This window comes from Oncorhynchus clarkii, chromosome 9 (genome assembly GCF_045791955.1).
Source record: "Oncorhynchus clarkii lewisi isolate Uvic-CL-2024 chromosome 9, UVic_Ocla_1.0, whole genome shotgun sequence".
Taxonomy (NCBI): Eukaryota; Metazoa; Chordata; class Actinopteri; order Salmoniformes; family Salmonidae; genus Oncorhynchus; species Oncorhynchus clarkii.
Window position 1 is genome coordinate 56,674,085 of NC_092155.1, and position 22,500 is coordinate 56,696,584.

Below are 22,500 nucleotides of genomic sequence, written 5' to 3' on the forward strand. Positions count from 1 at the left end.
TTATAAACACCGTTTGGAGCATGATGCATACTAACCATAACAACATATCATGCTGTCTGTTACCATGAGACAGCTACAATGATCCCCTTATTGTATAGTCAGTTGCTTGGCAGCCCTAGCTGATTGTTTACACCCATATCGCTTTGTCTGCTGCTCATATCCAATGGAGAAATGGCATGCCATTGGCTGAGCGGGCAGAGGCTGTTGATTTGAAATGGCTGCGACAGCAAACAGTCGATAAAGGCCTATTTAGTGAGACAGCTCTCCTCGCGCTCTTAGCTGCGTAATTAGGTTCCCTTCAGAAGTGCCAAGAGTTTCTCGAGTGAGAGGGGAGAGAGAGTACTATAATGGGCATCAATAAAGGAGCGCAGACGAGTGTCATGCCACTGTCAAACGCACGGGACCACTCTACCCGTTAATGACTGCAGATGGGCGGCAGTCCGTCAAAGCGAATATACAGCTGCGTGTTTCATCAGGCCTGAATGGTTACAGCACTGTCCACCCAGGCTGAGCTAGCTGGACAAACCTACGGCTCAATGGGAGAAAAGGATAGAGAGAGTGGAGAAACAGAGGAGAGAGAGAGGGAGAGAGAGAGAGAGAGAGAGAGAGAGAGAGAGAGAGAGAGAGAGAGAGAGAGAGAGAGAGAGGGAGAGAGAGAGAGAGAGAGTGGGGAAACAGAGGAGAGAGAGAGGGAGAGAGAGAGAGAGAGTGGGGAAACAGAGGAGAGAGAGAGGGAGAGAGAGGGAGAGAGAGAGAGGGAGAGAGAGAGAGGGAGAGAGAGAGAGGGAGAGAGAGAGAGAGTGAGAGAGAGAGAGGGAGAGAGAGAGAGAGTGGGGAAACAGAGGAGAGAGAGAGAGGAGAGAGAGAGAGAGAGTGGGGAAACAGAGGAGAGAGAGAGAGAGAGAGAGAGAGAGAGAGAGAGAGAGAGAGAGAGAGAGAGAGAGAGAGAAAGATAATGGCTGAGGATGGGTGCTGCTGGTTCTATTATAACTAAATGGGCAGAGTAAATATATCAAAAGAACAGGGGAGAGGAGGGGGGACCCAAAGGGAGGTAAGAGCAAGGAGACAGAGACACTCAGACTGGCATCTCATTTTTTTTAAAGGAAGGTTATCACACTGATACACACAGAGAGACACACACAGAAACAAACACAACCTCTATCATGCATTACCTATGACTAGGATGGTGGTTGGGTTGCGGGTGGTAGTGCGGTACAGAGTGGGGTGGAGGACAGCAGAATAAGACAGGACAGTTATGGTACTCACCGAGGTCCTCTGACACTGGATGCTGGTGCTGTTGAAGCGCAGGGCGGTGACGCTGTAGGTGGCTCCCTGGATGTGGAAGATACACTCGTAGTTCCTCTGTCCAGACTGGGGCTGAGGCAGGTTCTTAGCCAGCAGGGTGATGGGCTTCATCACCCCCACTGGGATGTAGATCTGGGTGGATGGCAGGATCTGGGGACACTCCTAGGAACAGGGCGAGAGACCATGGTTAGGCTTCTATTCTGTAAGCAGCTAGAACTAAGGAAATGGAGGACTGGACATTTACTGGACTGGAAAAGTACACTACATGGCCAAAAGTATGTGGACACCCCTTCAAATTAGTGGATATCGGCTATTTCAGTCACACACATTGCTGACAACTGTAAAAAAAAAAAAAAAAAAAAAAAATGAGCACAGCCATGCAATCTCCACAAACATTGGCAGTAGAATAGCCTGTACTGAAGAGCTCAGTGACTTTCAATGTGGCACTGTCATAGAATGCCACCTTTCCAACAATTTCTGCCCTAATAGAGCTGCCCCGGTCAACTGTAAGAGCTGTATTGGGAAGTCAAAACGTCTAAGAGCAACAACGTCTCAGCTGCGAAGTGGTAGGCCACACAAGCTAACAAGAACGGGACAGTGCTGAAACGCGTAGCGCGTAAAAATTGTCTGTCCTCGATTGCAACATTCACTACCCCACAAGACATGCCACAAGAGGTCTCTTCACAGTCCCCAAGTCCAGAACAGACTATGGGAGGCACACAGTACTACATAGAGCCATGGCTACATGGAACTCTATTCCACATCAAGTAACTGAAGCAAGCAGTAACATTAGATTTTAAAAACAGATAAAAAACACCTTATGGAACAGCAGGGACTGTGAAGCAACACAAACATTGGCACAGACACATGCATACACACACACACAATAACATATGCACTATACACACAGGTACACATAGATGTTGTATTGTAGATATGTGGTAGTGGTGGAGTATGGGCCTGAGGGCACACAGTGTGTTGTGAAATCTCTGAATGTATTGTAATGTTTTAAAATTGTATAAACTGCCTTCATTTTGCTGGACCCCAGGAAGAGTAGCAGCTGCTTTGGCAACACATAATGGGGATCCATAATAAATACAAATACAGATATAGAGTTCCAAACTGCCCCTGGAAGCAACATCAGCAGAATAACTGTTCGTCGGGAGCTTCATGAAATGGGTCTGGCAGTCCGACGAACGAATCTAAGTTTGGCGGAGGCCAGGAGAACGCTACCTGCCCGAATGCATTGTGAAAACTGTAAAGTTTGGTGGAGGAGGTCTGGTCTGGAGCTGTTTTTCATGGTTCGGGATAGGCTCCTTAGTTCCAGGGTAGGGAAATCGTAACGCTACAGCATACAATGACATTCTAGATGATTCTGTTATTCCAACTTTGTGGCATTTTGGGGTTGACCCTTTCCTGTTTCAGCATGACAATGCCCCCGTGCACAAAGTGAGGTCCGTACAGAAATGGTTGGTCGAAATCGGTGTGGAAACCTTGACTAGGATGAATTGGGAATGCCGACTGAGAGCCAGGTCTAATCGTCCAACATCAGTGCCCGACCTCACCAATGCTCTTGTGGCTGAACGGAAGCAAGTCCCCCAGCAATGTTCCAACATCTAGTTGTAAGCCTTCCCAGAAGAGTGGAGGCTGTTATAGCAGCAAAGGGGGGACCAACTCCATATTAATGCCCATGATTTTGGAATGAGATGTTGGACGAGCCATGCCGTGTAAATATAGCAATGCAGTTGTACTGTAGATGGCATTAGTGATTTTGAAAGCGGTCTTGATGCACAGTGTGTGAGCTTTAAGCACAGAGTTATACAACATGTACAGACACAACCAACTGTGAGGAAGACAGAGGAATGCAGTTTTTCTAATTGTATGGCCCTAATTGCTCAGAGAAACTGGCATATTTCTGGGTAGGGGGGGGGGGGGGTGAGCGACCACAGAGGTCATTGCCATGCCAACCGATTAGCAAGACAGTGCGAAAAAAAGAAACAAAATGAAGCTATTCTAGTGTTTATGTCATTTAAAGGTTTTGGCAGGGTTCTGGGCAAAAGAGCCAGTCCATTCAAATCCAGTCCAGGCAATCAATGGGAAGAGCAGTCCGTGCTGTCTGGTCTCCTCTCCTGGCCCTGACCCCAACACAGGGGCACTGGAGCGAACAGGAACAGAGCAATGGGCAGCTTAAGATATTCATCAAAGAACAGGAGATGGGCAACCACGGACACACTTGGCAAAGGAAAAATGTATCTGTTGAAATAGTTGCATTAGACGCCATCTTCTCCCACACCAGATTTAGAAACAGGCTGTAAACAATGAATATTACTATTCCAAACAGCTACAAGGCAAAACCATCAACAGTACCATGGTAATGTGAGTGAATGAAATGTGTTCTTACTCTTCCTATTCAAATGAGTGAATGCCAATAAGCTAGACAAACAAGTCCAGACAGCAGACAACCTTTGTCAGCAGGAAAAACGAAGAGCCAAGCCTAAATCTAAAAAATGTACAATAAAACTGTACCTTAAGCTAAAACTATTCCAATATCAACATTTGTAGACATTTGACGAATTTCAAACATAATATGAAAGTTCCAGGTCTGGCAGACTATTATCTATAGTATACTCTATAGACAACACTGACCATATCATCCCTGTGTGTGAGTGAAGCTTCTTATCATGAGTTGGGCTGTGTAAACAGACTCCTGCTCAGAAGCCAACACAGGGCTCTGTGACACCAGGCAGCCAGGCTCTTCTATTGGGCTGCAGATTTAATTGCCTGCGGCTGCAGTCTTGTTATTAAACTGTGTTCCACCACAGCTCTCCTCGTTTCCTCTCCGCTCTCCTCCTTTGCCCTAATCTCCCCTCCTCTCCTACCCACCCTCCCTCCTCTCACACCCTCTTTCCCCCTCTTTCTCCTACCCTCTCCTCTTCCTTCCCCTATTCACCTCTCCTCTCCCTTATTCTGCTCTCCTCTCCTCTTCTCTCGTCTCCTCTCCTCTTCTCTCCTTTGCTGAATAAATAGAGTATGATGCAATTTCCCCCTGGACAGCCTTGCTTCCATCTTCAATTACTATGTAAGAGACAATGAAAGACTCTTGATACTAAGCTAGAAGAAATGTTTAGGATTCGCCTCAGGACAATAGGGAGACTACTACTGAGGATAAGGAAGGTCCAGATGACTAATAAATACGGGTGCTCTATTGTCCTTTCATACCAACACTCCCAAAATATTCATTGGAACTTTCATTTCTTGAATCACTATTACCGTAAGCTCAGCATCGTATATTTGTATATCAGTTTGTGCATTGCCAAACCAGCGTTAAATTAAGTGCAGGTAATGACTTGAAATTGCAATTTGAATCGGAAGCCATTGGGCAAAGAAAATCATTGGACGTAATGGAATTGGGTGATACACAAACCCAAATAGCGAAACAAGAATAATGGGGCTTGTGAATGAATCCCCAATTCTAAAGCAGCGAAGAGGGAGAAGGATCAATTCCAGGCGGGCTGCTCTGAGTCCGAACGAGACGTTGTGCTGGTAGCCTGGCTTTAGTATTCACTGCACACAGGTGGGGAACAGACAAGCGTAAACAACACGCTTAATGAACTGCCTCCAGCCTCTGATAGGGACTGACTTCAGGAAGAAAGGAGAAGTAAAGTTGTGTGTGTGTGTGTGTGTGTGTGTGTGTGTTGTGTGTGTGTGTGTGTGTGCATTTGTGTCTGTCCCCAGGACAAAGAAGTGAAACAGTCCTCTTCCCGCCAAACCAGTGTAACGCTGCTATCGCAGACTGTCTGGGTAGCGTGGGTCAGGCAAACCGCAGCCTCCCTCTGTGGTATGTAAAACACGTGTCTCTGGCCAGACAGTGCAGAGACAGAGACAGACAGACTGCTAACTCCTCAGTCTGAATCACACTCTGGCCCCAACTGTGCCAACACATGGCCCGCATGCCTGCAGCAGAAACCTCAGAGGCCTGGTGCATTGCATGGACTGGAGGGTCGTAGACACGGAGTGTGCTGGATCAGCACTGCGGGCCAAGCCAGAACCACATCCTGCAGCACTCAGCACCCAGCCCAGCCAAACTCAACCATCAGCCCCTGACATTGCCATCCAGCTGGGGCACAGAGACAGACCGCAACCTCCCAACCTCTGGTTCTCATTACGGATCATCCAGAACCATGAGACAAAGACCTGCCACGTTCAGAAGGGAACTGGTGATGCACACAAGTTGAGGGCAAGAGAAGGAGAGAAAAAAAGAGATCAACAAAAAGAGGTGGAGAAAAAATAGAAACTATTTCATTGCCAGTCCTGACAGGTGTCAAAACAGAGTTGAAAGTGTGTATCAGATTGCACTCTTCCAGAGTACAATGGAACAATGGTTTACCAGGGGGATTCCTTTGAAGTGGTTTCTCGCTTTCCTTTATTCACTCCTTTATTTCCTTTGAAATGACAGAAAGGGAGAAAGACAGAGAGAGGGAGAGAAAAAGAGAGAGAGAAACGTACATTTCCTCAGTGAAAACAATGTACTGAGCAAATGTCAAATGGGCTTTTCACCAAATTACGGTACGACAGACCACATATTCACCCTGCGCACTCTAATTGACAAACAAACAAAACAAAGGCAAAGTCTTGTCATGCTCTGTTGATTTCAAAGAAGCTTTTGACTCAATTTGGCATGAGGGTCTGCTATACAAATTGATGGAAAGTGGCGTTGGGGGAAAAAAATACAACATTATAAAATCCATGTACACAAACACTCTTCTGGGAAGGCGCCGATGTTGGGCGATTAGGCCTGGCTCACAGTCGGCGTTCCAAATAATCCCTAAGGTGTTTGATGGGGCTGAGGTCAGGGCTCTGTGCTGGCCAGTCATGTTCTTCCACATCGATCTCGACAAACTATTTTGTTTTGTGTACGGGGGAATTGTCATGCTGAAACAGGAAAGGGCCTTCTACAAACTGTTGCCACAATATTGGAAGCACAGAATTGTCAAGAATGTCATTGTATGCTGTAGAATTAAGATTTCCCTTCACTGGAACTAACGGGCCTAGCCCGAACCACGAGAAACAGCCCCAGACCATTATTCCTAATCCACCAAACTTTACAGTTGCCACTATGTATTCGGGCAGGTAGTGTTCCCCTGTCATCCTCCAAATCCAGATTTGTCCGTCGGACTGCCAGATGGTGAAGTGTGATTCATCACTCCAGAGAGCGAGATTCCACTGCTCCAGAGTTCAATCGCGGCAAGCTTTACACCACTCCAGCAGATGCTTGGCATTGCACATGGTGATCTTAGGCTTGGGTGCGGCTGCTCGGCCATGGAAACCCATTTCACAAAGCTCCCGACGAACAGTTATTGTGCTGAGGTTGCTTCCAGTTTGGAACTCGGTAGTGAGTGTTGCAACCGAGGACAGATGTTTTTTACGCGCTACGCTCTTCAGCACTCGGCGGTCCCATTCTGTGAGCTTGTGTGGCCTACCACTTCGCGGCCTAGATGTTTCCACTCCACGATAACAGCATTAACAGTTGACATGACGCTGCCATATTGAAAGTCACTGAGCTCTTCAGTAAGGCGATTATTCTGTTTGTCCATGAAGATTGCATGGTTGTGTGCTCAATTTTATACACCAAATCCACTAATTTGAAGTGGTGTTCACATACGTTTGTTTATATTGTCCATATCAACGAATTAGCAAGAGCACTAGAACCATCTGCAGCACCCGGCCTCACCCTACTAGAATCTAAAGTAAAATCTCCACTGTTTGCTGATGATCTGATGCTTCTGTCCCCAACCAAGGAGCAGCACCTAGATCTTCTGCACAGATTCTGTCAGACCTGGGCCCTGACAGACCTGGGCCCTGACAGACCTGGGCCCTGACAGACCTGGGCCCTGACAGACCTGGGCCCTGACAGACCTGGGCCCTGACAGTAAATCTCAGTAAGACAAAAATCATAGCGTTCCAAAAAAGTTCCAGTTGCCAGGACCACAAATACAAATTCCATCTAGATACCTTTGCCCTAGAGCACACAGAAAACTATACACACCTAGGCCTAAACATCAGCACCACAGGTAGCTTCCACAAAGCTGTGAATCATCTGAGAGACAAGGCAAGAAGGACCTTCTACGTCATCAAATAGGAACATAAAATTCAACATCCCAATTAGGATACTTGAATCAGTTAAAGAACCCATTGGCCTTTATGGTTGTAAGGTCTGGGGTCCGCTCACCAACCCCAAAATTCATAAAATGGGACAAACAACGAATTGAGACTCTGCATGCAGAATTCTGCAAAAACATCTGCTATGTACACCGCAAAAAAATGAATAATGCATGCAGAGCAGAATTAAGACGATATACTAGTTAGCAAAAATAGTTAAATTCTTCAACCACCTAAAAGGAAGCGATTCCCAAACCTCTCATAACAAAGCCATCACCGACAGAGAGATTAACCTAGAGAAGAATCCCATAAGAAAGCTGGTCCAGGACAGTAACACAATTAGACCCAACAAAATCATGAGCAAACAAAAAGGTAATTACTTGACAGATTGGAAAGAATTAACAACAAAAAGAGCAAACTGGAAAGCTATTTGTCCCTAAACTGAGAGTACACAATGGCAGAATACCTGACCACTGTGGCTGACCAAAAATGAAGGAAAGCTTTGACTATGTAGAGACTCAGTGAACATAGCCTTGCTATTGAGAAAGGCCGCCGTAGGCAGACCTATGTGCACACTGCCCACAAAATGAGGTCGAAAATAGGTAGCCTGTTTGGTTTTGGGTTTTGTGTGTGATTGTTCCTGTCTCTGTGTTTGCACCAGATAGGGCTGTTTTGGGTTTTCACGTTTCTTGTTTTGTTAGTTTGTTCATGTGTAGTCTTTATTAAAGAACCATGAATAGAAACCACGCTGCATTTTGGTCCGCCTCTCCTTCAAGTCAAGAAAACCGTTACACCTCCTGCCAAATGTATGACCATAGAGACACATATTTCCCTCAGATTACACAGACCCACAAAGAATTAGAAAACAAATCCAATTTTGATAAACTCACATATTGTAAATACAATGTCTATGTGTATTTATTTTCCCAGTTGTACTTTAACTATTTGCACATCTTTACAGCACTGCTTATAACCATAATATACATTTGAAATGTCTCTATTCCTTTGAAACTTTTGTGAATGTAATGTTTAATGTTTACTGTTAGTTTACTGTTAATTATTTTATCGTTATTTCACTTTTGTCAATGTAAACATATGTTTACCATTCCAATAAAGCCCTTTGAATTGAATTGAGATAGTGAGAGAGAGAGAGAGAGAGAGAGAGAGAGAGAGGGAGGGAGAGAGAGAGTGAGAAAGAGAGAGAGAGATAGAGAGAGAGAGAGAGAGAGAGAGAGAGAGAGAGAGAGAGAGAGAGGGAGAGAGAGAGAGAGAGAGAGAGAGAGAGAGAGAGAGAGAGAGAGAGAGAGAGAGAGAGAGAGAGAGAGAGACAGAGAAAGAGGGAGGGAGAGAGACAGAGAAAGGGAGGGAGAGAGAGAGAGAGAGAGAGAGAGAGAGAGAGAGAGAGAGAGAGAGAGAGAGAGAGAGAGAGAGCGAGAGGCTTGTGTGAGCTGGGGCTCCAGGTTAAGTTTGCTGCTCTCAGTGCTCCCCCCACACTTTATCCCCTCTCTCCCCTGGTGCTGTGAATCAAGAAGAGGTGAGACATGGCCCTGGGAGTCGTTTATTAAGGTGGGAATGAGAGTCAGGAGGAGAGTCAGGGGTTCACCAAATAGGAGAGTGTTTGGCTGATTATTTGTGTTGCCCTCAACCCCTCGGGGGAAAACGAGGCTGGAACTCTGGGAGAGACAGAGAGAGGCAGCTTACAGCTGTCCCTGCTCCAAAACACCAATCTAACCCTGGGGTTGTGGGGCTGGGAGTCAGAGCGCTGCAGAGGAACCTGTCTGGAGGGCAAACAGGAAGAAGGCATAAGGTGTCAGCCAGCAGCAGATAAAGATGAGTGGGTTTTCTGGCTCCAGACTCATCTCTACTTCTCCCATTTCCTCCTCTTAGTGCTAGCCTGGCCCCGGCAGCTCCGCAGGGCTTGCTAGTCTGCATGGTGTTTGTTTTGTTGAAAAGCAGCCTCCAGACATGCCCCCTCTGGCAACAGATTTCTGTTAGCATTTGATTTTCCCCTCCCATCAAGCCGTGTAACACTGCAGAGGTTACAGTCTTAGAAGATTAAGCAGGGCTTACATAACAAACAGCAGAACAAGAGACAGACAGACAGACAGACAGACAGACAGACAGACAGACAGACAGACAGACAGACAGACAGACAGACAGACAGACAGACAGACAGACAGACAGACAGAGAGAGAGAGAGACAGAGAGACAGACAGACAGACAGACAGACAGACAGACAGACAGACAGTCAAGCCTCTTCCGTCTTCTGCAACAGGTTTGAAATCTGATTCTTCAAAAAATACTAGCAGAGGGAGAGGGTGGTGTTTGTAGGCCATGGAGGGAGGAACAAGGGTCTTCCTAGTTTCTCATTTGGATGATTATATCTCCCATTGGCCCTGCATTATTGCTACAGTATGAGGTGATGTCATCCTGGGATGCTGAGGTGTTCTCTGTGGGGCTGCTGGCTGTGACCTCATGGGCCTCCTCTTTCAGGCCCCCTGGCCAATTCTAATCCACCATGAGGGATGGTGTGTCACTGCTGGCGGCAAGGGGTGTTGATAGATGAGTAGCTTTGTGATTGACAGAGGGGTGTGCTGTGTGGTGGGGCGAGGAGGGGAGAGTGTGGAGAGGAGAGAGCTGCAGAGTATGCTATCCCTAATGCAGTAAAAATAATTTAAAAAAATGAAAACTGCAGTAAGCTTTATGAGACATATTTTTGAATGACCCATTACACCAGGGGTGTCAAAGTCAAATGGACGGAGGGCCAAATAAAAAAATCAGCTACAAGACGAGGGCCGGACTGTTCGAATGTTCATTGAAAAATTTTTAAATGACGCATATAGTCTAGTGAACCTAATTGAACCTACTGAAAACCTAACAAATATATTACAATATGATCAGATAAATAAAGCAATATTTTCTTATGGCTCTGTCAGTAATCTTTAATTTTCAACAGACACAAAAGACAAATTTCCTTTATATAAATATCCCCATAACATGAACATTAAATGAAAGAAACCGGTATTCAAGGCACCATCAGTAGACTATATTTTCTATTTTAGCAAAAGTGGGCTAAATTTACTTCAAAGAAAAAACAATAATAGCAATTTTCTATCATCCACTCAACTGAAATATTTTTAAAATATAATTGGATTGAAATACAAAAAAATAAAGTGCAAAAATCTATTAATCAAAAACAACACTTTGTTTAAGGAGAAGTAACATGCAGTGAAAACAAATATTAAATTTTAACTTTTAAACTTGAACTGAGTAAAAACTCTAAATATGTGATTGCACAGTAATGTTCACTTGTTTGAGGTTGAGGGTGATACTTGGTGGTGTCCCATCTTTTCCACAAGTTCATCAATGTTCGGGGTAAGGCTCTGAGCTGAAGAAATCCTCAGAATTGAGTGGAGGTGTTCAGCAGTAAGTCGACTTCTGTGTGATGTTTTGTTCAGGTTCATCAAAGAAAACAGTTGTTCACACAGGTATGTGCTGCCAAACATAGACAACGTTTGAGCAGCCTGGATGCGCAGCTGGGGCATTGTGCCGGGGAGGAAACGGGCGAACTCCGCAGCACCCACTGCCGCATATTTTGCCCTCAGTGCATCATTGCATTGGAGGTCAATCAACTCCATTTGGAGGTTTGGTGGTGAGCTTTCCACGTCAACAGCAAATGGGTTACCGAGCAGTTCCAACCTGCTTTTTTGTGCTTCAAAGTCAGCAAATCGGCGTCGAAAGTCAGCGGCAAGCATACCTATTTTATCAGCCAACTGTGTGCTCGGGAACGCACTGGTAGAGAGCTTCTCTTTCATGGTCTGGCAGCTGGGAAAGTGGCTCAAATTTTCTTTCCGCATCTGCGTCTCCCACAGAGTCAGTTTGGTTTTAAATGCCTTCACTGTACTGTACATATCAGAGATGACACGATCCCGACCCTGCAGCTGCAAGTTTATTGCATTCAGATGACTCGTAATGTCACACAGAAAAGCCATTTCACACAGAAACATTTCGTCTCGGAGTTGTGTTGTGTCTTTCCCTTTGCTGTCCAAGAACAGACAAATCTCCTCACGAAGCTCGAAACATCTTTGAAGCACCTTTCCCTGGCTTAGCCATCGCACCTCTGTGTGATAAGGCAAATCACCATGCTCCGTTTCTAACTCCGTCAGAAATGCCTTGAACTGGCGGTGATTCAAACCTTTGGCTCTGATAAAGTTAACTGTGCGCGTGATGATGCTCATTACATGCTCCATTTTCAAGGCTTTACCGCACAACGCTTCCTGGTGTATGATACAATGATAAGCTGTCAGCTCACCTGTCGCGTTTTCCTCTTGCATCTTTTCCCGTATCTTCGCCACCAGTCCGCTCCTGTGTCCACACATCGCAGGTGCTCCGTCGGTTGTCAAACCCACGAGTTTTTCCCAAGGCAGCTCCATCTCATTTACACATCTTGACACCTCTTCATACAAATCATGCCCCGTAGTTGTGCCATGCATAGGACGTAAAGCCAAAAACTCCTCTGTCACGCTTAGGTTGGAGTCCACTCCGCGGATGAAAATTGACAACTGGGCAATGTCAGAAATGTCGGTGCTCTCATCCACAGCCAAGGAATATGCAATAAAATCTTTTCCCTTTTTCACAAGCTGCTCTTTTAGATTGATGGACAACTGGTCTACTCTCTCGGCAATGGTGTTTCTGCTCAGACTCACATTTAAAAAGAGTTGCCTTTTTTCTGGGCAAACTTCGTCACAAACTTTAATCATGCAGTTTTTGATGAAATCCCCCTCCGTAAATGGCCGGGCTGATTTAGCGATCTCTTCTGCCAAAATAAAACTGGCCTTGACAGCAGCCTGGCCTTGTGATTTGGCTTTTTTGAACAGAGCCTGTCGAGATTTGAGGCCTCGTTTTAATTCCTCTGCCTTTTGTAGCCTTTGTTCCATGTCCATATTCTTGTTTTTGTCCGCGTGTTTCGTTTCATAATGTCGTCTCAGATTATACTCTTTCAGTACCGCCACACTTTCTCCACACAGAAGACACACAGGTTTTCCAGCTACCTTCGTGAACATATACTCCGACTCCCACCTTGTTTGAAACCCCCGGTTCTCAGTATCCACCTTCCGTTTTGCCATTTTTGATGGGTATCTGAAAGTTAATTTTACTGTGATGCTGACGACTGCTGTGCCAATAAATATTGAAATGAAGCAGCCTACTGCTCGGTGCGTCACCTTTGCATTGTGGGAAATGTAGTATTGGTGCGTGTAAAAGATCTGCGGGCTGCCGGCTTGCTGCGGGCCGGTTCTAATAATAAATCAAGATCATCCCAGGGGCCGTAAAAAACCTTCTTGCGGGCCGGATGTGGCCCGCGGGCCTTGACTCTGACATATGTGCATTACACCCATTACACCATTTGTTTGTCTGGATTTGCGGGTTTTGCACACCGGCCGAGCATTTGGGAGAGTGCGATGGTCCCCTTTTGGAGAGCTGCAGAGCACCCTTATGGGGCGGCAGGGTAGCCTAGTGGTTAGAGCGTTGGACTAGTAACCGAAAGGTTGCAAGTTCAAATCCCCGAGCTGACAATCTGTCGTTCTGTCCCTGAACAAGGCAGTTAACCCACTGTTCCTAGGCTGTCATTGAAAATAAGAATTTGTTCTTAACTGTCTTGTCTAGATGAATAAATAAAAATTACTGACACAACCCACTGCATCACTGATACATCCCATGAGCAAGAAGCAGGACCCATCAGACAAAGAGGAACGGGAGACAGAGGGGAACGGGAGACAGACAGACAGACAGACAGACAGACAGAGGGGAATGGGAGATAGACAGACAGACAGACAGACAGACAGACAGAGGGGAATGGGAGACAGACAGACAGACAGAGGGGAAGAGCTAAGAAGGACTCTGATATGATGACTAGATCTCTCGAGGGAAACACAGACAGAGAGATGCTGAATAATATGATCTCACTCTGAGATTTGCTGGGTTTCATGCGAGCCAATACACGTCCCCATAGATTTCTCCTAAGAATAATGTGCCGACAGGTCAAGGGGGCCAGTGAGCAGCATATCATATCCATCAACACAACCAAGCCCTCTCAGTGATTTCAGGCCTGCCTACCGCTCCCTACAGAATCCAATTGTGCCCTGCTGGCCTCTTCATTTGGACAGAGCTGAGCTGTTTAGAGCCAAACAAAATGGAACTCTGGGCTTTGTTTTATCAGAGATTGGCCTGTCTGTTTCTGTCAAACTGGATCTGGGCTGCATGCAGAGACTTGAATAAATGTGATAAATCGATTTAAGCTTTCACAACCAACTCCCAGAGGTGTGTGTTACTGCAGATACACCAGATCATTACACAGGGTGCTATTCATATCTGATGCTAGGAAATACTGAGCTCAGACAATTGATATTGTGTTTCGATCATAAGACAACAGTGTAACAAACAACAATAAACAGAACTTTATTATGTAACTATGTAATTATATTACTAAGACGAAAGTTGTAAAGAGTAACACTTGACAGGTAGTATGAAGAAAGTTCCCAAAGTCTAGTCCTCTGGTGAGACACGGTGATAGAACTGTGCTTGATAGGACACCATGAACCTCTCAGAGGAGCTCAGCGGTAAAATGAAAGGGACTTTGAACCATGAAAAGGCTTCTGGAGTGTCTGCCCATTCCTGGGCCCTAATGTGGAGGAGCAAGGAGAGTAGGGAGAGATGAGATACGCCAGGTCAGAAATCTGCTACGGAGTCACAGATAGTATCCACATACTGTCACTGAATCTTTATGGCTAATAATATTGCAGATCGGAGGAGGAGGGGGATTGTTTAAAGATGGTCATGCCGTGGATCTTAACGTCCAAATTCAATATTTGATCAAATAATTGTATAAAAAATGTTTGATACCTGTTTGATAACTAAGCTGTTTGATTTTGAGTTTTAGGACCCCTTTAGGTATCACATTTTTTGGGGGACACATATTTAACCCCTTGTTTTTGTTGGCACTAAACTACCTCCATACTTGTATTTGTTTGTATGGGTCACCTTCAAACGAGTCCCATGACACTTGTGGGGGTCGTAGAGGAAAACGGAGGGTCTCATCTCTCCATAGACTGGTCATAATAGTTTGTAGCCAAACGGTTCGGATGCTACAGACTGAGGATGTCTCATGGTCTGATAAACACCACTGTAGCTCAGCCACTTTACAACACAGATGTGGAAGGGCGACGTAGGTGGTGTATTGAGGTGGTGAATTGAGACGCAGCCCATGCAACAAAAACAAATATCTCTAGCTGAAACCGACTCATTTTGATGGGGATTGTTTAATTGTGTTACTAAGACTGACACACGGGTACGTCAATATACTCTTAAGGATATTGTATAAACTGTACAAAGAACTTGCTTTGCACCAAACATGAAACATGATCACTGACCACGTATTATGCTGACGTTGCCACGGGAGCTGTAGAGTCAGTACTTTCTCTGAAGGGGAGAACTAGGACATCAGCATTAGATGACTGGGAATTATTAAAGAGAAAACACAGGAAGTGGAGCTGGCCCTGATGGTGTCATTGGACCAAACCCCACATGAAGAAGCCTTCACCAGGATCTCAACTCCTCTCCTCTATGTAGAAATGATCCCCAGCCTCCATTAGAACGATCTGAGGCATCTAGAAATGAAGATTTAATACACTTTGAATAATTAAAGTAGGCGAGATCAGTGGCCGGCTTGGATCCCTGAGCAGGAGGCTGCGCCTGGGAGAACCGAAGAGGGGGCAGCCTGGCACTCAGCTACCCCTGCCAGGGAGAGCTAGAGAAGAGTTCGTCCAGTGCCAGTGTCGCAGCACAGTGGGGAGAACCCACATCTAACGGCGGAAGGTGAGAGACCATGAGAAGGTACCGGCTTTCGCTAATTTAACATTGCAAAAGAATTAAAGGTACAGTCTCAGACGTTTGTCCCATTCCGTAAGGCTGGCTGCAGTAGTGGTGGAGTTGGCTGGTCTGTTCTGAGCCGTGACATTGCGGATGGAGACAGCCAAAGTTGAGCAGGGCGGAGAGTTGGAGCCGGGGCTCATTGGCAGGCCTTCTCCTCCCTCGCCTGTTCACAGTCTGTTTACTGTAGCGCTACTGCAGCTTACCAAGACGTCGTCGTTGGACACACTTCCTCTAGTGTGTGTGCATGCCTGTGTGTACTCACAGGAGAAATGCTTTCACAACATCAGAGAGACGAGAGAGGGAAGAGGGGGAAAAAAGCCAGATGAGACAGATTGTAATTTTGAGGGAAGGAAGGAATTATGCTTGGCAGACATGGAGGAGAGACAGGTGGCACTGAGGATGTCTGTCTAAAAGGACGAATACAGTAACTTCAGAAAGTATTGCATTTTTCCACATTTTGTTGTGTTACTTCCTGAATTTAAAATGGATTCAATTTAGATGTTTGTGTCACTACACACAATAACTCATCATGTCAAATTGGAATCATGTTTTTCCCCAAAAAATCCAAATGTATTAAAAATGAAAAGCTGAAATGCCTTGAGTCAATAAGTATTCAACCCAATTGTAAAGACAAGCCTAAATAAGTCCAGGACTAAAAATGTGCTTAACAAGTCATATAGTAAGTTGCATGGACTCTCTCTCGTGACCTGTTTAATGACTACCTCATCTCTGTAACCACAAAACACATACAATTATCTGTAAGGTCCCTCAGTCAAGCAGTGCATTTCAAACACTGATTCAACCACAAAGACCAGCGAAATGTACAACGCCTCGCAAAGAAGGGCACCTATTGCAGATGGGTAAAACAAAGCAGACATTGAATATCCCTTTGAGCACAGTGAAGTTATTCATTACTAATTATTCATTTGGAATGTGTATCAATACACCCAGTTACAGGCGTCCTTCTTAACTCTATTGTCGGAGAGGAAGGAAACCAGTCAGATTTCGCCATGCAAAAAAATATGGCAAAGCAATTCACTTTTTGTCCTAAATACAAATTATTATGTTTGAGGCAAATCCAATACAACATTACGGATTACCATTCTCCATATTTTTAAGCATAGTGGTGGCTGCATCATGGTATGGGTATGCTTGTAATAATTAAAGACTGGGGAGGTTTTCAGGATAAAATAGAAATGGAGCTAAGCACAAGCAAAATCAGAGAGAAAAACCTGGTTCAGTCTGCTTTCCACCAAACCCTGGGAGAGGAATTCACCTTTCAGCAGGACAATAAGCTAAAACAGGCAAATCTACACTGGAGTTGCTTACCAAGAAGACAGTGAATGTTCCTGAGTGGCAGAGTTACAGTTTTGAATTACATCTGTTTGAAAATCTATTGCAAGATCTGAAAATGGTTGTCTAGCAATAATCAACAACAAATTTGACAGAGCTTGAAGAATTTTTAAATATTGCAAATGTTGCACAAACCAGGTGTGGAAAGCTCTTACCTAGAAAGACTCAAAGCTGTAATCGATTCAAACATGTATTGACTCAGGGGGCTGAATACTTATAAGATATTGGTGTTTTATTTATTTATTTTAATATATATATATTTTTTTAACAAATGTTGTAATATTTCTCTAATTTTGACATTTGTGTAGATCGTTGAAGAAAAATGCCAATGAAATTCATTTGAATCCCACTTTGTAACACAACAAAAAAGTCAAGTGGTGTGAATACTTCCTAAAGGCCCTGTACATACTTTATCAGACAGATATGCAACTCTATACATGCTATCTCATTACAATCAATGACAACATGCATTAACGACCATATAAGAGTCAACCAAAGCTAGCCTAGCGTGTAATACTGTATCTTAATCAAAGGAAGTACACTAGGCCTATATTTTACCCCCCAGAGCAGTTAATGGGGGTGACAGGAGGAGAACAGAGATGCACAATACTTCACTCTGTCACTTTGATACATCTTCTAATTAGCAGCAGAGAGACTAATGTTAGTTTATCCAGACATCTCAATTTTTACATCTGTACAGCCAAAGCTGCTCTAATGGTTATAAATTGGACAAGGAAAACTATCACCAAATTATTCCCTAATGGGTGATATAATACAGTGTAACTAAATGTAAGGAACTCCATAGGGACTTATGGTATAAACAGGTTTTGGATAAGTCGGAAGTTTACATACACCATAGCCAAATACATTTAATCAGTTTTTCACAATTCCTGACATTTAATCCGAGTAAGAATTCCCTGTCTTACGTCAGTTAGGTTTACTACTTTATTTTAAGAATGTGAAATGTCAGAATAATAGTAGAGAGAATGATTTATTTCAGCTTTTATTTCTTTCATCACATTCCCAATGGGTCAGAAGTTTACATACACTCAATTAGTATTTGGTAGCATTGCCTTTAAATTATTTAACTTGGGTCAAACATTTCAGGTAGCCTTCCAAAAGCTTCCCACAATAAGTTGGGTGAATTTTGGCCCATTCCTCCTGACAGAGCTGGTGTAACTGAGTCAGGTTTGTAGGCCTCCTTGCTCGCACACGCGTTTTCAGTTCTGCCTACACATTTTCCATGGGATTGAGGTCAGAGCTTTGTGATGGCCACTCCAATACCTTGACTTTGTTGTCCTTAAACCATTTTGCCACTACTTTGGAAGTATGCTTGGGGTCATTGTCCATTCGGAAGACCCATTTGCGACCAAGCTTGAACTTCCTGACTGATGTCTTGAGATGTTGCTTCAATATATCCACATCATTGTCCATCCAGATGATGCCATCTATTTTGTGAAGTGCACCAGTCCCTCTTGCAGCAAAGTACCCCCACAACATGATGCTGCCATCCCCGTGCTTCAAGATCGGGATGGGGATTTTCAGCTTGAAAGCCTCCCCCTTTTTCCTCCAAACATAACGATGGTCATTATGGCCAAAAGATACATTTTTGTTTCATCAGACCAGAGGACATTTCTCCAAAAAGTACAATCTTTGACCCCATGTGCAGTTGCAAACCGTAGTCTGGCTTTTTTTATGGCTGTTTTGGAGCAGTGGCTTCTTCCTTAATGAGCGGCCTTTCAGGTTATGTCAATATAGGACTCGGTTTATTGTGGATATAGATACATTTGTACCTGTTTCCTCCAGCATCGTCACAAGGTCCTTTGCTGTTGTTCTGGGATTGATTTGCACTTGCGTGGTCCCACGGTGTTTATACTTGCGTATTATTGTTTGTACAGATGAACGTGGTACCTTCAGGCATTTGGAAATTGGTCCCAAGGATAAACCAGACTTGTGGATGTCTACAATTTTTTCTGAGGTCTTGGCTGATTTCTTTTGATTTTCCAATGATGTCAAGCAAAGAGGCACTGATTTTGGAGGTAGGCCTTGAAATACATCCACAGGTACACCTCCAATTGACTCAAATGATGTCAATTAGCCTATCCGAAGCTTCTAAAGCCATGACATCATTTTCTGGAATTTTCCAAGCTGTTTAAAGGCTGTCAACTTAGTGTATATAAACTTCTGAACCACGGAAATTGTGATATAGTGAATTATAAGTGTAATTGTAAACAATTGTTGGAAAAATGACTTGTGTCATGCACAAAGTAGATGTCCTAACCGACTTGCCAAAACTATAAGTGTATGTAAACTTCCGACTTCAACTGTATGTACAGTGCCTTGCGAAAGTATTCGGCCCCCTTGAACTTTGCGACCTTTTGTCACATTTCAGGCTTCAAACATAAAGATATAAAACTGTATTTTTTTGTGAAGAATCAACAACAAGTGGGACACAATCATGAAGTGGAACGACATTTATTGGATATTTCAAACTTTTTTAACAAATCAAAAACTGAAAAATTGGGCGTGCAAAATTATTCAGCCCCCTTAAGTTAATACTTTGTAGCGCCACCTTTTGCTGCGATTACAGCTGTAAGTCGCTTGGGGTATGTCTCTATCAGTTTTGCACATCGAGAGACTGACATTTTTTCCCATTCCTCCTTGCAAAACAGCTCGAGCTCAGTGAGGTTGGATGGAGAGCATTTGTGAACAGCAGTTTTCAGTTCTTTCCACAGATTCTCGATTGGATTCAGGTCTGGACTTTGACTTGGCCATTCTAACACCTGGATATGTTTATTTTTTAACCATTCCATTGTAGATTTTGCTTTATGTTTTGGATCATTGTCTTGTTGGAAGACAAATCTCCGTCCCAGTCTCAGGTCTTTTGCAGACTCCATCAGGTTTTCTTCCAGAATGGTCCTGTATTTGGCTCCATCCATCTTCCCATCCATTTTAACCATCTTCCCTGTCCCTGCTGAAGAAAAGCAGGCCCAAACCATGATGCTGCCACCACCATGTTTGACAGTGGGGATGGTGTGTTCAGCTGTGTTGCTTTTATGCCAAACATAACGTTTTGCATTGTTGCCAAAAAGTTCAATTTTGGTTTCATCTGACCAGAGCACCTTCTTCCACATGTTTGGTGTGTCTCCCAGATGGCTTGTGGCAAACTTTAAACGACACTTTTTATGGATATCTTTAAGAAATGGCTTTCTTTTTGCCACTCTTCCATAAAGGCCAGATTTGTGCAATATACGACTGATTGTTGTCCTATGGACAGAGTCTCCCACCTCAGCTGTAGATCTCTGCAGTTCATCCAGAGTGATCATGGGCCTCTTGGCTGCATCTCTGATCAGTCTTCTCCTTGTATGAGCTGAAAGTTTAGAGGGACGGCCAGGTCTTGGTAGATTTGCAGTTGTCTGATACTCCGTCCATTTCAATATTATCGCTTGCACAGTGCTCCTTGGGATGTTTAAAGCTTGGGAAATCTTTTTGTATCCAAATCCGGCTTTAAACTTCTTCACAACAGTATCTCGGACCTGCCTGGTGTGTTCCTTGTTCTTCATGATGCTCTCTGCACTTTTAACGGACCTCTGAGACTATCACAGTGCAGGTGCATTTATACGGAGACTTGATTACACACAGGTGGATTGTATTTATCATCATTAGTCATTTAGGTCAACATTGGATCATTCAGAGATCCTCACTGAACTTCTGGAGAGAGTTTGCTGCACTGAAAGTAAAGGGGCTGAATAATTTTGCACGCCCAATTTTTCAGTTTTTGATTTGTTAAAAAAGTTTGAAATATCCAATAAATGTCATTCCACTTCATGATTGTGTTCCACTTGTTGTTGATTCTTCACAAAAAAATACAGTTTTATATCTTTATGTTTGAAGCCTGAAATGTGGCAAAAGGTCGCAAAGTTCAAGAGGGCCGAATACTTTCGCAAGGCACTGTATATTATATATCTCCTATCAGAGATTTGAACCTTTGACTGATCCCAATTCTGTACTGATTCTGTCCCAATGTTGGAGACTGGCTTCAAACGGACAGAGAGACAGACAGCCACTACCTCTACCAGACCAACAAACCCACAGCCACTGTCCATGACAACACATTAGTTTGTTTCAATGTTAGTTTGTTTGTTTGTTTATTCATTTCTCCGGATGGGTTTCTCAAGTGCGGCTTTACTCGAGCAATTTTCTGCCTGGTCGGATTTAATGTGCGCCTTTGTTTATCGTCTGTCGTGCGGATGCTGATTGATATACATTTGATTTGCAAATGTTACTCATTACATCGAGGACTTAGTTACAAGGCTGGTGGACACACAACGATGAGAAATGCATTTTGGCATATCAGTGGGCACAAAGATAACAGTTGTGAGTGACTTGGCAAAAGAGCGATAATGGAATAAATCTCGGACTTATTTACACATTGTGTCAAAATGTTGCATACCTTTCCTTCCCACTCAAAACCCATTTTCCATTGAAATCTATTGTTTCGTATACATTTTGGGTTCAAGTTAACTCGCTCTGTTATCGACAATGGTGCATAAAAAGTCCATCAAAAAAGAAAGAAAATGGTGGCATGGGCATTGTGCAACATAAAATAACGGCATCTGTGTGTAACAAGCCTATTGAGATGGACTGGCCATGTAACCATGGTAACCTATGCACCAAAAGGAGAACATATCAGTGCTGGGAGTGCAGAGTATGTGTGTGGTTTGGTTGGATTACAGCTCAGCTCAGGGGGAACAACAAGCTGTCCGATTGACTTTCAGTACCACAACTGATGCCATATTTAGTCTTCGATTTTGACCAACACCACAACACTAACACACTTAATTTGATCTGTTGTCACTTAACTGTGCCCCCTTTACTCTACGCTCTGTTAGAGAGTTACTTAATTCCTTCACACAACCTTTCCCCCAAATCAGCCCCCCCACAGCCTAGCCCCTCCACCACCTTGTATGAACGCATGCCAAATTCTCTTCTCTGAGATTAAACACTTTGCTGCGTTTTCCGCTGGAGCTTTGCAAGCAGTGAGAAAGTGAGCATTGGTTTTTACAGTAACAGAATGTTAATCCTAAACTGGACTCAGGGGTAAACGTAATATAATAAACGTATCTCAGAGAAACTCCAATTAGTATGATATGTTACGTTTTGTATGGTTTGTATTCATTTGTGGATATCCATCATCCATTTTTGATGACATGTTACGAATTACACTTCGCATGATTGCAATTTGTACAATGAGTTATGAATTGCAATTCATACAATGTTATGAATATGCGTATGATACACTATATACATATTATAGACGTATGATACGTGTAATAGACTATATATACAAAAGTATGTGGACACCTCTTCAAATTAGTGGATTCGGGCTATTTCACCCACACCCATTGCTGACAGGTGTAAAACATTTTGCACACAGCCATGTAATCTCCATAGACAAACACTGGCAGTAGAGTGGCCTTACTGAAGTGCTCAGTGACTTTCAACATGGCACCATCATAGGATGCCACCTTTCAAACAAGTCAGTTTGTCAAATGTATGCCTTGGTCAACTGCCCTGGTCAACTGACACTGCTGTTATTGTGGAGTGGAAACGTCTAGGAGCAACAACGGCTCAGCAGCGAAGTGGTAGGCCACACAAGCTCACAGAAGGGGACCGCCGAATGCTCAGTTGCAACATTCACTACCGAATCCCAAATTGCCTCTGGAAGCAACATCAGCACAATAACTGCTTGCC

The 22,500-nt window shown here is 43.9% G+C and overlaps 1 protein-coding gene across 2 annotated transcripts in view; it reads right to left on the reverse strand.

Annotated features, from left to right (window-relative positions):
- The window catches only part of LOC139416600 (plexin-A1-like), a 281,448-nt gene that overhangs the window by 63,681 nt on the left and 195,267 nt on the right, over positions 1–22,500 (reverse strand). For both annotated transcript variants that reach the window (XM_071165454.1, XM_071165455.1), the window contains exon 10: positions 1,267–1,467. In XM_071165454.1, coding sequence (XP_071021555.1) covers positions 1,267–1,467 — 201 coding nt within the window. The remainder of the gene's footprint in view (positions 1–1,266; positions 1,468–22,500) is intronic.